Source organism: Zootoca vivipara, chromosome 14, assembly GCF_963506605.1.
Source record: "Zootoca vivipara chromosome 14, rZooViv1.1, whole genome shotgun sequence".
Taxonomy (NCBI): Eukaryota; Metazoa; Chordata; class Lepidosauria; order Squamata; family Lacertidae; genus Zootoca; species Zootoca vivipara.
In genome coordinates this window covers 25,354,223-25,367,673 of record NC_083289.1, presented here as the reverse complement: position 1 = coordinate 25,367,673, position 13,451 = coordinate 25,354,223, and the positions used below count along the sequence as shown (strand labels likewise).

Genomic DNA, 13,451 nt, shown 5'->3' with positions numbered 1-13,451 from the left:
ATCGGTTCCCAGATGAGTTCAGGAAGTGCAAAGCAGGCAGGTTCACATTAAAATGTGGACAGAACCAAATTTCACTCCTGTTCCTTTTTAGAGACAGGGAATGGATTTTGACATTCTTATTTCCACAGAGAGAGACGGAGAGAAGATTGTTTTAGAGTATGAACTGAACTGTAGAGTTCGAAATTTGTATTGATCACACACACACACACACACACACACACACACACACACACACGTATATATATATATATAAAAAAACATTTGAAAGTAATTATTGAACATACCCTCCAGGCAGTAACACAGTGCAAATAGTATTCTGAGTGTGAGCATTGATTTCCAATGTGTTCTTTCTATCTCACAATTTAGAATAAGTTATAAGACAGCGTATCGGAGGGGACTGAGGACTATGTATCGGCGACGATCGCAATGCTGCCCAGGATATTACGAGAGCGGAGACTTCTGCATCCGTATGTACATGAGTTTTGCTGGGTTGGTAGGGGTGTGGTGCTGGCACTGGACCATTTGATACAGTTGCTGCCCAGCTTTCTAGATGTGTGAATTGAAATTTTAATTAGAGCTTGCATTCCTGTGCAGGCAGGGAGTTTGTGCTGGTACCAGCAGGCCAGCAGTACTGGGCAGCAGGGAAGGGAGACTGGCATTGCGCACCATCTCTTCTTTCTGCAGTGCAAGGTCTGGGGTAACTCACTTGGAGTAGTGGAAGGAAGCAGGAAACTGAGCTTGTCAGCCGAGAGTACTTTCAGGACTCTGGACAGCTCCCTATGATGCTGACCTGCCCAAACCCAACTGAGTCTGGATATCCAGCTCACCTACTTATTTCAGCAATATATATACTGCTTAATTATAAAAAACCTTTAAGTTGTGTACAAGTAATTCATTGCAGTAAAGATTTTAAAAATGAGTTAAAACTATATAAAATCAGAGTTCAGTCAAAATAGCTGCTGAAATAATAATTTTTTGAAAAATGTACTCGGTTTAAGTTCAACAGGAAGAGAGGCCTTTCTGTTCAACTGGAAAGGAGTTCCATAAAAGTGAGCTCATAATACTGATCACAGGGTTCCTGGTGGATATGAATGAGTCATGCATCTGAACCACGGGGGACCATTGACAGTGACTCCCCCAAAGACCACAGTGATCAGGCAGGGATAGAAGGGAGTGATGTGGTCCTTAAGGTATCCTGGATCCAAGTTGTTGAGGGCCTTGTAAATTAATACAAGAGCCTTGAACCTGGCTTGGTAGTGTATGGTCAGCCAGTGCAAACCTTTAAGCACAGGAGTGGTGTGCTGGTGCTAGTCTTTCTCCACCAGCAGTCTGACCGCAGCATTTTGCACCAGCTGAAGCCACTGGATCAGGCCCAAGGGCAGCTTTACATATAGTGTGCTTGAAAGTTCTTGGTGTGACAACCAAGAATTTCAAGGGATTTTCAGAGTTGTGCCTGCAGTTCTAGACCTGGTGGTGGCTTTGAAGGCAGGCATCCCAGTAGATGAACCTGCCATTGGAGTGGTCTGGGATCTACGTCGGTCACCTCTGAAGCATGAATGGCAAATGTGTGCATTGGCCCTTACAGATTGGGGAAAGAGATGGAAATGGGGAGTCTTTATTCCCCGGATGGGCTGGTGAGTTGTGAGTGGTTCCTTGGCGCTCCAGGTCTTCACTTTGGTGCTGTCTGTAGATACAATTTGTGTGGGTTCTTTGGTGATAAATCCTCACTGACAACAAGCCACACAGCTCTAGCCAGGGCTGATGGGAATTTGAAGTCCAAAATATCTGGAGGGCACCGGAATGGGAAAGGCTGAGCTGCCTGGTTATTTCACTGTGTTACCTCGGAAGATACTGATTTCATTTTAATATTTTTGGGCCCTGCTTGAAATAACAAGTGTGAAATTTGCATCCCAGGGAATTGCAAGTATTACAGAGAGAGCCTCCTGTAAATAGCACATTAAAATGTAGTTTGAAAATTGCTTTTCATAGAATTAATAGTTGGTTATGCTGCCACAATTCCCAGGCCTGTTTTCCTGATAAGGAATGATGGATGTTTCATGCCGGAAACGGTTCACTTAAATGTAGCAAAGTCAGTCGGACAGCGGTTGCACGCTTGAGTTATGTGGCTAATTATATCGCTAACTACATGCACACAGTAATTTTAAATTCTCTGGGTTGCCAACTCCTGTGACTTTGTCTTGTTGCTTTTTTAAAGTCGCGTTCTTAAAGTGTCAGTATTATTTTTTACGGGAAAGATTCTAGCCCTCATGGTTTATGGATGCAAAGTCTCTAAAATCTCATTGTCATACAGGTTGGAATTCTGAAAAGCCAACTGCTTCGCTCCTCATCTCTGATGTGTAAACACAATGTTGATTCCTGCAATAAAATGAGATAAACAAAACCCTTTATTCTGGATGGAGCAAAGTCTTTTCTCTGCCAGTGGATGTTCAGTTGCAAGTTCATACCCAGAAAGGTCCTTTTAATCTCTTCTGTCCCCACCCCACCAAGTACCAGTCATTTCCTGTATATATGAGAAGCAGATTTTGCTGCCAGTGTTTCCTCTTATGGGTGGTGGTGGCAGCTCTCTGGGACCTCAGCTGAAGGCCTCCCCAGTTCTGAGGCCCTCTTTAATTTGGAGAAGACAGGGATTAAGCCTAGAGGCTTACCTAGGCTCCCTTGCACCCTTGGCAAGAAGTTGTATCAGCACCTCCAAAGCTGGGAGAGACCATGGACCAGAAACTAAAAAAGTTTGCTCTTCATCACCAGTGACTTCCTCTGATGCCATTGGAGTCGGATCTGCTCTCCTCCTCCTCCTCCATCACCGGCCTGTCTGTCTACCTTCCTCCCTCCCTCCACCACTCTACATGGCACTTTGGTTCCAAGAATTCAGTGTATACACAAAAACGCATATATCCAAACTGCCCCTGCACGAACTTCCCTAACCTTCCGGATTTGGTGCGTTGAACAGGCCTTGGCACCCTAGCAATACACAGAGTTTAAAAGCCAGTCTTTTCCCACCTGGAAAGAGCTTTTGAGCTTTCTGCCTTGCTTGCAGAATTTCAACCAACCGGCTTTCAACTGTGTATGGTTGAAATCATGCAAATTAAATACACAGCTGAAGTCTGGAAGAGGCGTTCTATTGTAAGGTGGCCATTCGTCGGATTGGGCGTTCTTCCTTCACTTGACCTTGTAAAGCCACTTTTGTTGGCGCTAAATGGAGTTAATAGTGTGTGACGAGGGGAGACCAAATCTCATGGAGCATAAAATGATCAAAAGCGCTTATTTTTTTAAAAAAGTTTCCATTTTTTTGAAGTTTTAGATTAAAGGCTAATTGGTTCTTCTTTCATTAATAGTAGCCCTGCTTTCTTGTAAAAGTTTTTTTTAAAAGATTGCTTTCTAATTAAGTGCAACACATTTGGATGAGTGAGGACCAAGCTGCTGTTTCTTTATAATAATAATAATAATAATAATAATAATAATAATAATAAAATCTCTATTCATAGTTTTCTTTCTGGTAGCACAAAGTCAGGATTCCTTGCTGTGGTCTCCTAATCTTACCCCTTTTTTCATTTGTGCTCTACAAAAAGCAGGCCTCTGTGTCTGTTCTTTATAGTGAAGGCTGTATATTCTGACCAGAGTGGGGGGAAAGATTATTATTCAACGCTTATAAAGTGCCTAATATTTCTTAAGGGCTGTACATATAAGACAGGCCCTATCAGCAGGCTCATTATCTAACAGACATGATAGGAAAGGAAAAACGACTGGGGAGGGAAAAGGAAAGCAAGCACTGGAGCAACTAAGAAGAGCCTGCTGGACCAGGAGAATGGGCCACCTAGTTCAGCATCCTGTTCTCACAATGGCCAACCAGATGCCCCAGTGGGAAATCCATAAGCACAACTGGAGTGCAATCGCATTCTTCCCACCTGTGGTTCCCAGCGACTGGCACTCAGGGCCATGCTATTTCTGACAGCTGACCTTATCTGGTTGATGGAAGAGGCCAGGTTGTTGCCTTCCCTCCTTGCCCTGGTGTTCTTTCTGAGAGATAGAGAGTGCAACCTTCTCTCTCTGTCCGCAAACCTACACAATATTTCTTTAAGATACAATTAATTCTGTATTTTGGAAGTAACTGGGAGGAAGTAACTGTTTGTACTACTGGAAATTCTTGGATAACCCTCTGGCTTTTAGAATTTTACCAGGCGTTGCACACATGTTTTAAATTCTATCTTCCTTCACAGCATGGTACTGGGATGGTGGGAAGGCCTAAGTTTTTATTTCAATTTAAGCACATTCTGCGTCTGGTTGCTCTTGGCTGCTGCGTGTATTTTTTCCTGTATTGCTTTTGAGCTTTTAGTTCTTGTCGATTAGGTTCCGTCCCCACTGGCAGACATAGACACACACACACACACAAACACTCACCCTCTTACCTGACTGGGCTGGAGGACATGCTGCCTGGTGTGAAGCCCTGAAAGATTTAAAAGCAAAGCTTTTGAGATCATAGCCGAATGCTGCAACCTCTTTGCAACCACCCCACATTCCTTTGCTCCTGTTGGGCTTGGCTGTATTTCAGCTGTCTCTGTGGCCGTGCTGGAGGTTCCCTTCCTGGGACAGGACTCTTCCATTATGGATGAGTGCTCCCCCTGCCCCATTACAGGGAGACCATCAATCTCATTTTACTACGACATGATGGATGGAAGTTGGTGGCTAGAGGTGAAAGGAGTTCAGTGAATGAAAGTGCTTTGGTAGCTTGGACACAAGAGATGTGAAACTAGGAACTAAAGAAGTTTGATACCCCCCCCTTTTGTCTCGAATGGGAGATCTCAAGTAATCACCAAGCATGAAATCGCAGCTTTGTCACTCACACTATTGACCAAATAGTCGAAGCGGGGTGGGGGGGTGGGGATGAATTATTTTGGCTGACTTTTCGCTCTTTAACAATTCCAGTTTGCATGTCAGAGAATATCCGGAATTAAGGAGTCATGTTTTGGACGAATGCTTGAGTTGATCTTTGCTGCCATGCATTTGATAATTGGGCACTTAGGTACAGTATTTGGATGTCTGTGAAGACTGATGCTGTTTGGCAGGACAATCTATCCTTTGGAGGAAGCACCGAATAATTTGGTGAGCAGCTAGTCCTTATGATTTCACTGGGAAGACAAGGGCTGCAGGGGAATATTGCTTGCTGGCTGTTGAGCCTCTGAGTTGGGTATGCAACAGAGGTGGGGATTAGACAACCTCTCCCTCCAGGGGACCTTAGGGACCATAGTTCTGTGATAGATGCTTATTGATTATCCCTCTAGAAAGTATTGATTATTGTGCTCCTTGGATACAGTAAGATAAAAGGGTCCTGGATTCATCTCTGCTCATGGATGTCTGTAATAACCAATTAAATGTGACATAGTGGGCTGCATGGTAGGCTCTGCTAACACCTTTCTTGGCTTAGCTGTAGCTATTGGGGCTGAGCACGGGCAGAGGTGAATTTAGGGCAGCATGTCCAGTTCCACTGCATTGGGCGCTGAGCCTAAGGGGTGCAGGGCATCTCAACTATGATCTAGTAAATTGAGCAGAAGGCCAGAGGCGTGTGTGCGAGAGTGTGTCAAATTTTGGGCTTGCACAGGGCACCACTGAAATTTGAAAGACCAAAATCTGTCACTGGCAGGAGTAGAACTAGTCTGTAGTGGGTAAGTGGGATGGAGACTTAAGCTTTCCGCAACTGTTCCACCTCATGTGAGTGGTGTGCAGGCACATTTGCAAACTAAGCAGGGTCCAGTATGGTTTCAAATGGGATGGGGGACAGTGCAGGAAGTAAGGCTAGAGCAGGCATCCCCCAACCTGCAGCCCTCCAGATGTTTTGGCCTACAACTCCCATGATCCCTAGCTAACAGGACCAGTGGTCAAGGATGATGGGAATTGTAGTCCAAAACATCTGGAGGGCCGAAGGTTGGGGATGCCTGGGTCGAGGATCCTTGGGGTTCCTTCCAACTCTACAATTCCATGATGATATGATTTTAATGGCCTCTTGAAAGTACTGTTGGTGGTGCTGGGGAGGCAGGCAACCCCACTGCACCTGCCTCTCTACGTTCCTCCTCTACATTAATAGCAATTCAGAGATGGAAAGCAGAATTTTGATTGGAAATGATAACAAAGCAGCAGCTTAAAAATATATATGATGTGTGTAGTGGATTTTCAGAAACAGCATACAAAGGCTAAAGAAACAAAACTGCCACAACTGTGTGGAGCACATTATTGCAGTTAGAATAAAATAAACAGCAGGCTCAGTACAGTTTTGCAGACAGCATGATAAAATAGTTTCCGTGAAGGGACATTTTGGAAATAGGAGTTACATATCGATAATGCAGCCTCACCACATAAAGGCATGCGTCTTTGGGGAGCTTATGCAGTGCAGTAGTTTTATTTATAAAGCTTATTCTAGAGGCTTTTGAGACCTGACTGCTTTAAATGAAAGGGCTGGTGCTGTGCTGTATTTATTGTAATTATTTGTATGTTTTAAAAGATCTGAGAGGGATCTTTAATTGTTTTTCTTAATTATTACGTTCTTCTTCTTCTTCTTCCTCTTCTTCTTCTTCTTCTTCTTCTTCTTCTTCTTCTTCTTCTTCTTCTTCTTCTTCTTCTTCTTCTTCTTCTTCTTCTTCTTCTTCCTCTTCTTCTTCTTCTTCTTCTTCCTCCACCACTCCGGGTGGCTCCCAACAGAACACTAAAAACAGAATAAAACTTCAAACATTAAAAACGTCCCTAAACAGGGCTGCCTTCAGATGTCTTCTAAAAGTCAGATAGTTGTTTATTTCCTTGACATCTGATGGGAGGGCGTTCCACAGGGCGGGCGCCACTACCAAGAAGACTCCCCCCCCTCTGTTTTTAGCTCTTCCTGTTTCATATGTAAGTTGAATTGATTCCTTGTCAGGGTAAAAAGCAGGATATCAATAAATATATAATAAAAACAAATAGAGACCATACAACACCAAAATGGTCTCATTTTCATAACCTCTCTTTTCACACAAAAGTCAACTCCTGTAGGAGGTCTCCTGACATCTTCCATCACCCATAACAAACTACAGTCCCCAGGATTCTTTGGAGGAAGTCACGGTTGTTAAGGTGGTATCATAGTGCTTTAAAAGCTACGAGCCATAATGGCTATACTCTGTCTCCACAGTTGGAGGCAGCGATGCTTCTGAATACCACTTGCTGGAAACCAGAGGAGAGGAGAGGGCTCTTGTGCTCATGTTCTGCTCCTTGGTTTCCTACAGGCATCTGGTGGGGCACTGTGAGAACAGGATGACAGTGTAGATGGGCCACTAGACTGATCCTGCAGGCTCTTGTCCTTTAAATGTCTGGTGTGGATGGACTTTGTTGCTGGCGTAAAAGAATTAGGTGTCAGGGGTCCTCACTGGTCTCTTGCAAATCATCCAGAGATCATACCTGTAGAGCCTGATCAACCACCAGCCTATGATAAGGTGGCAGAGCCTGTGCAGGTGAGCCTGGCAGAGTCTACAGCAGGTTAAAACCATGGAGGGACCTGGTTTGAACAGAGATATCGGATTCTTATCTCATTATACATGATAAGCGATCTTCAGCCATCTCAACCCTTGCTTTTTCATGCAAAACCATTTGCAGTCGTTTTCGGTCATCAACAGCTATCAGTCAGTCAATCACCCACTTCCACCACCCTTCTGAGTGATCCCCCCTCCCCTCCCCTCCCCACCCCTCCCCACCCCTTCTCTACATAAGTGCCTGGGGACTTCGATTTCACTGTATCTGAAGAAGTGTGCATGCACACGAAAGCTCATACCAAAATAAAAACTTAGTTGGTCTTTAAGGTGCTACTGAAGGAATTTTTTTATTTTACAGCAGGTTAGTTTTCCACATCCTGATGCCACCATGGGTGGTAACCCTAGATGTCACTTAGTTCTTCAAATGTAGAATATGTACTGGAACGCTTGCTTTGATGATGATGATGATGATGATGATTATTATTATTATTATTTTATTAATTATACCCTGCCCTTCTGGCTGGGTTTCCCCAGCCTCTCTGGGTGGCTTCCAGCACATGTTGTTGTTTAGTCGTTTAGTCGTGTCCGACTCTTCATGACCCCATGGACCATAGCACGCCAGGCACTCCTGTCTTGCACTGCCTCCCGCAGTTTGGTCAAACCCATGTTCGTAGCCTCGAGAACACTGTCCAGCACATATAAAAACATAATAAAATGTCAAACATTAAAATCTTCCTGATACAGGGTTACCTTCAGATGTCTTCTAAAAGTTGTATAGTTCTTTATCTTCTGGATGTCTGATGGGAGGGCATTCCCCAGGGCAGGTGCCACTACCGAGAAGGCCCTCTGCCTGGTTCCCTGTAACTTCACTTCTTGGAGCGAGGGAACCACCAGAAGGCCCTTGGAGCTGGACCTCAGTGTCCAGGCTGAACAATGGGGGTGGAGACACGCTTTTGAGTATACTGGGGCGAGGCCGCTTTGCTCACGTAACCATATTCTGTACATCCCTCTGAACACTGCTGGCTGCTCAGGAGGGACTCTGTTTTCTGGAAAGAATGAGCTATGTCTCTCCTCCTGTTCTCCAGCTCCCCATGATTATACTTTCTCTAGTAACACAGGAAACTGCCTTATACTGGTCCATCTATCTCAGCACTGTCTACACACTGGTTGGCAGCTGCTCTTCAGAGCTTCAAACTGGGGTCTTTACCAGCCCCACCTGGAGATGCCAGGGATTGAACCTCCTGCATGCTGTGCCACTAAGCAGCAGTCCTTCACTGTGAAGTTGTCCAGAGTTGTATTTGAAAACAAACCACACACAACAGGCCATTAATTTGCCCACAAACCTGATTTAGTGTATTCAGTTTGCAAAGGTAAGCCTTTTGGCAAAGCAAATGCATAAATTGCAGAAAAATCTCCCCCAACCCATTCCCCGCCTCCAGTACATAACAATTGTCCTCTTTTTAAAGGCTTTTAAAATTATTTAGACTAGATTAGAGCTCAGGGTAGCTTTTTGATTTCTTCCTTGATGCTTAAAAAAACCCACATCCTGGAGCTCTTTTGTCCTGTGTTGCCCTCTGAGCAGAGACACTAATTGAAGATCTCCTTCTTCTTTTTTTGTAAAGACGAAAGAAAGAAAGGGGGGAAAAAAGGGAGGAAAGAGCCTCCAATTTATTAAATGGATCTCTTTTTGTTCTGATGACCAAGCCTTTGTTAATCCTGTCCTTTTCAATCTTTGCACCCTATCAGGTTTATATAAAGCATCTGCAGAGAACTGGTAGCTGAGTTTGTGTTGGACAACAGGAGTGGCAATGATCTAGGCACCAAAGGAGGAGGGGATGGCTTGTTAGGAAACACTTCTGCAAAATTAAAGGAGGTAGTGGGCTAATAATAATAATAATAATAATAATAATAATAATAATATTTTATTTATTAGATTTATTAGTCATGTGTTAGACAAAGGCCTCCAAGCGACTTATGACATATTTTAAAACATCAGCATAAGTAATAAAAAATGCACTATAATATCAACACATTCACACAAAATCACATAGAATTCATTAAAAAGCACACACAAAGAGAGAGGGGGAAAAGACACCTTCATTATTCTGCTTTCGGCAAATACTGAAGACACACCTATTCCCTCTGACTTTTGATGCTCGAGATATATATTTTTAGGATCCACTTTATTTTTGTAGTTTTAATATAATATAATATAATGCATAATATTGTGTTTTTAATTGTTGTAACCCATCCTGGGACCTTAGGATGAGGGGATGGTAATAAAGTGTAATAATAATAATAATAATAATAATAATAATAATAATAATAATAATAGATGTTGGTAGGGATAGGCTCAGTCAGCAGAGCATGAGACTCGTAATCTTAGGGTTGTGGGTTCAAACTCCACGTTGGGCAACAAGATTCCTGCATTGCAAGGGGTTGGATTAGATGACCCCTGTGGCCCCTTCCAGCTCTACAATTCTGTGATTCTATTATTCTAAGTAATAAATTTAAAATGTAGAAAACCAAGGTGGTGCTTGGAACACGGCACAGAGAGGAGTATTTTACATTGCAATGTTTACAGATCCTGATTCTGTTGTTGAATTTCCTAAGCAACACCCCCCCCCCCCCGGTGTGATTCTGGTCTGGGACCCTGGGTCCTCTGCGTTGCCAGTCAGCATTGCTGTAGTGCATTTACACCTCACTCTTCGCTACCTGAAGTAGACAAGGTGGCGTAAGTAATGCATTATTTGGGTTTTTAAAAAATCCCAACGGGAGGCTCTCTCAATGAAGCCATATGGCCTAATTGTTAAACAGCTGGACTGTCGAAATAACCATTCCACAAGCCTCCCACCATCTGCACAAATTTAATTTTCTGGCTGTTTGGGGAATAGGTTGGTATAATACAGCAACAGGGACGGTCAAGCGGTCTTCTGATTTGGAAAGCGAAATAAGACTGAACCTTCCCTGATCAGTGTGTAAAAACTGCCTGGATGCGAGAAATGCCAGCTCAGCGTTTTTTGAATTCTCTGTATCTTATTTCCACCCCACAATCCTGTTAGAAAACATTTGGGAAAGGGGCAAAAAGCAACAACACACATCTTTGATCGTAAGGAGAACGTTGAAAACTTCCAGCATTTTAGCAATTTAAACACGTTTCACTGTGTAATGTCTTTTTTAAAACCTCCTGGAGAAGTGCCCATTAAAAGTTTGCATCGGTTGCCTTTGTGCAGAATGCGTCTGGGTGTGCCAATCAGCACTCGTGTCTTGCCAGCAATGCTATTTAAATTAACAGAAACAAGACATTTCATTATTTGGAAGCATTCCTCACATGCAAAATAAAATAAAATAAAAATAAAAATACCTGGACTGCTTAGGCAGGTGCACAAAATGATCTCAAGGCTAAAGCAGACTGGAGACTCACAGATCTAAGAACATGGGGATGTGGGAGACGGCTGCACACCAAATCTGAAATTGGTCAGTTTTGTGTGTGCTTGCTTTATTCAACTTTGTGTCCTTCCGATGTTTTGAACTACAATTCCCATCAGGCTTAGTCAGTGGAATGGAACTGTCTACTCTAGTTGAGCCATACTGTTTGTTTTAAAACAATTCTTTATTGCTTAATTATTTGCATTTCTAAGTGATGTACATGAAAGCAGACCACAGCAAATGGGACAATTAAGAAACAACAACAATTAAACCAAACACTACCTTAAAATGCTTACTGGAACAAGAAAATCTGAGCCATGTACCTGAGGTTCAGCAAAGAGTGTGCCTGTCTAGTCTCAATTCACAGGCTTGGGACCACTGCACTGAATGCATGGCTTCTGGTAGTTATGAGCAGTGCATCTGAGCCATGAAGGACTGCCAACAGAGACTCCCGTTAATTGGGCATGTATATGAGAGATCAAGCAGTCCTTAAGATATCCTGGACCCTCCTTGCTAGAAATAACTCTTTTTAACTGAGAACAGATAACTGGGGTTTGCTCTCCCCTCCCCCTTTCTTCCCCATCTCTTTTGCTTTTGCGTTGTCTTTTAAATTGTAATCCTAAAGGCAAGAGCTGTCATTGTAATCTGCTCTGGGAGTCTTTTGGGAGAGGAAGTGTTGACATGCTGGTGTCTGCATTTTTAAAACTCCAAAGGCAGGGAATCTCTGTCCTTCCAAATGTTGCTAGACTACAGCTGTCACCACCCCTAATCGTTGGCCACCCTAGGTTGGCCTGATTGAAGCTGGAGTCCAAATGAACCAGGGAGAGGGGGTCTCAGGTTCCCCATCCCTGTTACATCAGAGTCAAGCTCTTGTAACTTTAAGGATGCTCCTGATCCTGCAGTTTGGCACTAAAGGTGGAATAAAGGCTCTGTGTCCGGGCTCTGTACAGTGGTACCTCGGTATACAAACACAATTGGTTCCGGAAGTCTGTACTTAACCTGAAGCGTACTTAACCTGAAGCGAACTTTCCCATTGAAAGTAATGGAAAGTGGATTAATCCGTTCCAGACGGTCCGTGGAGTACTTAACCTGAAGTGAACTTTCCCATTGAAAGTAATGGAAAGTGGATTAATCCGTTCCAGACTGGTCTGTGGAGTACTTAAACTGAAAATACTCAAACCGAGGCGTACTTAAACCGAGGTATGACTGTATAGGTTCAGCTTTCTTCCATTCTGTGTGCTCAGGGTCTGTTCCCGCCCCCCTCGTTTCCCCCAAGAGATCCTGCAGGCCTCATTGCTAGTCTGCAAGGGTATAGGCAACCATGTTGACATCTCAGAGATCAATAAGGTCACGTGAAGCAGAAATGGCACTGTGAGAAATAAAACACATGCTTACAATTAAAGGTGGGGTTATTCTTACCACCCACTACCCCTTTCCCTCTGTCCATCTCTCTCAACCGTAATAGATTTATTTCTGCTTTTCTGTTCCGGCAAACTTCTTTGTCATCCTCTCTTAACAAAAAAGAAGAAAAAGAAAACACAGGAGCTGCCTAAATCAAGATGACCTTTTTTAAAAAAGGCTCGATGTGCGCGGTCAAATTCTGAGATACCATCTTTCCCACTTTGTCCTTTTGTATTCCCGACCAGCTGTGCCCCTCTTTAAACCTGTCCCCTTGTTCTCCACCCGCTTTCACCAGCCATACAATAGCCCTGAACTTCAGGGAGGCTAAAAAAGAACAAATCTCTCCCAAACATTCCCTCATTGATTCCAGAGGGGCAGCTGCTCAGAGCTGTCCCCCCCCCACTCCCCACCATCCAGTTTTTAACAGAAATGAAAATGAATCAATATCGCAACAAGAGGGCTGGAAGTGCCTTTGAAGAATCCCGATAAATAAAAGCCTACGACGACAAAGCTGGCTCATTGGTCACAACCTAATTAAACTCCCAGATGTTAATTGAGTCTTTTGGAGCTTGTCTGGAGCTTCAGCAGTTGCAGAGAACTGAGTGGAGGATTGTTCTTGTGATTTAAACTTCCGGAGAGTAAATGGGGCCATTTCCCAGCTAAATAATCTGTTGTGGAACGAGGTCTGGTCACAAGGCATACATGTTGCAGGCTTTCCAAAGCTGGGGCCCTCCAGATGTTTGGGTGTCAGGTTATGCCAGCAAATTCTCCTGTATTTTCCCCCAGCCATTTATTGATCAAAGGGGAGAGGAAATTTTGGTGAGATTCCCATGCGTATGTATGTTGAAGGGTTTTGTGGCGCTTGCTTTACTTTTGAGGTGACCGAGGGGCCTTTGCGAGTGGCCTTTTTCTTTATCCTGCAAAACATCTCACTGGTTGGTGCAAAGGTCTCAGGACCACATGTCTTCCTAGGACTGAAAGAGAAGACTCTTAAGTGGTCTGTGTTACAATCTCTCATTTGGTTAATAGCCCACTTTATTTTGGCAAGGCCCCACTTCATTCCACTTATCGCCTTTTTAAATCAAGCCAGCTCTGGGCTGCTAAACAGTCTCTGTG

At 43.6% G+C, this 13,451-nt stretch overlaps 1 protein-coding gene across 3 annotated transcripts in view; it reads left to right on the top strand.

Annotated features, from left to right (window-relative positions):
- MEGF11 (multiple EGF like domains 11) overlaps positions 1-13,451 on the top strand; it is a 247,160-nt gene that overhangs the window by 1,157 nt on the left and 232,552 nt on the right. For all 3 annotated transcript variants that reach the window (XM_060282925.1, XM_060282926.1, XM_035131062.2), the window contains exon 2: positions 367-467. In XM_060282925.1, coding sequence (XP_060138908.1) covers positions 407-467 — 61 coding nt within the window. In that variant the 5' untranslated portion in view covers positions 367-406. The remainder of the gene's footprint in view (positions 1-366; positions 468-13,451) is intronic.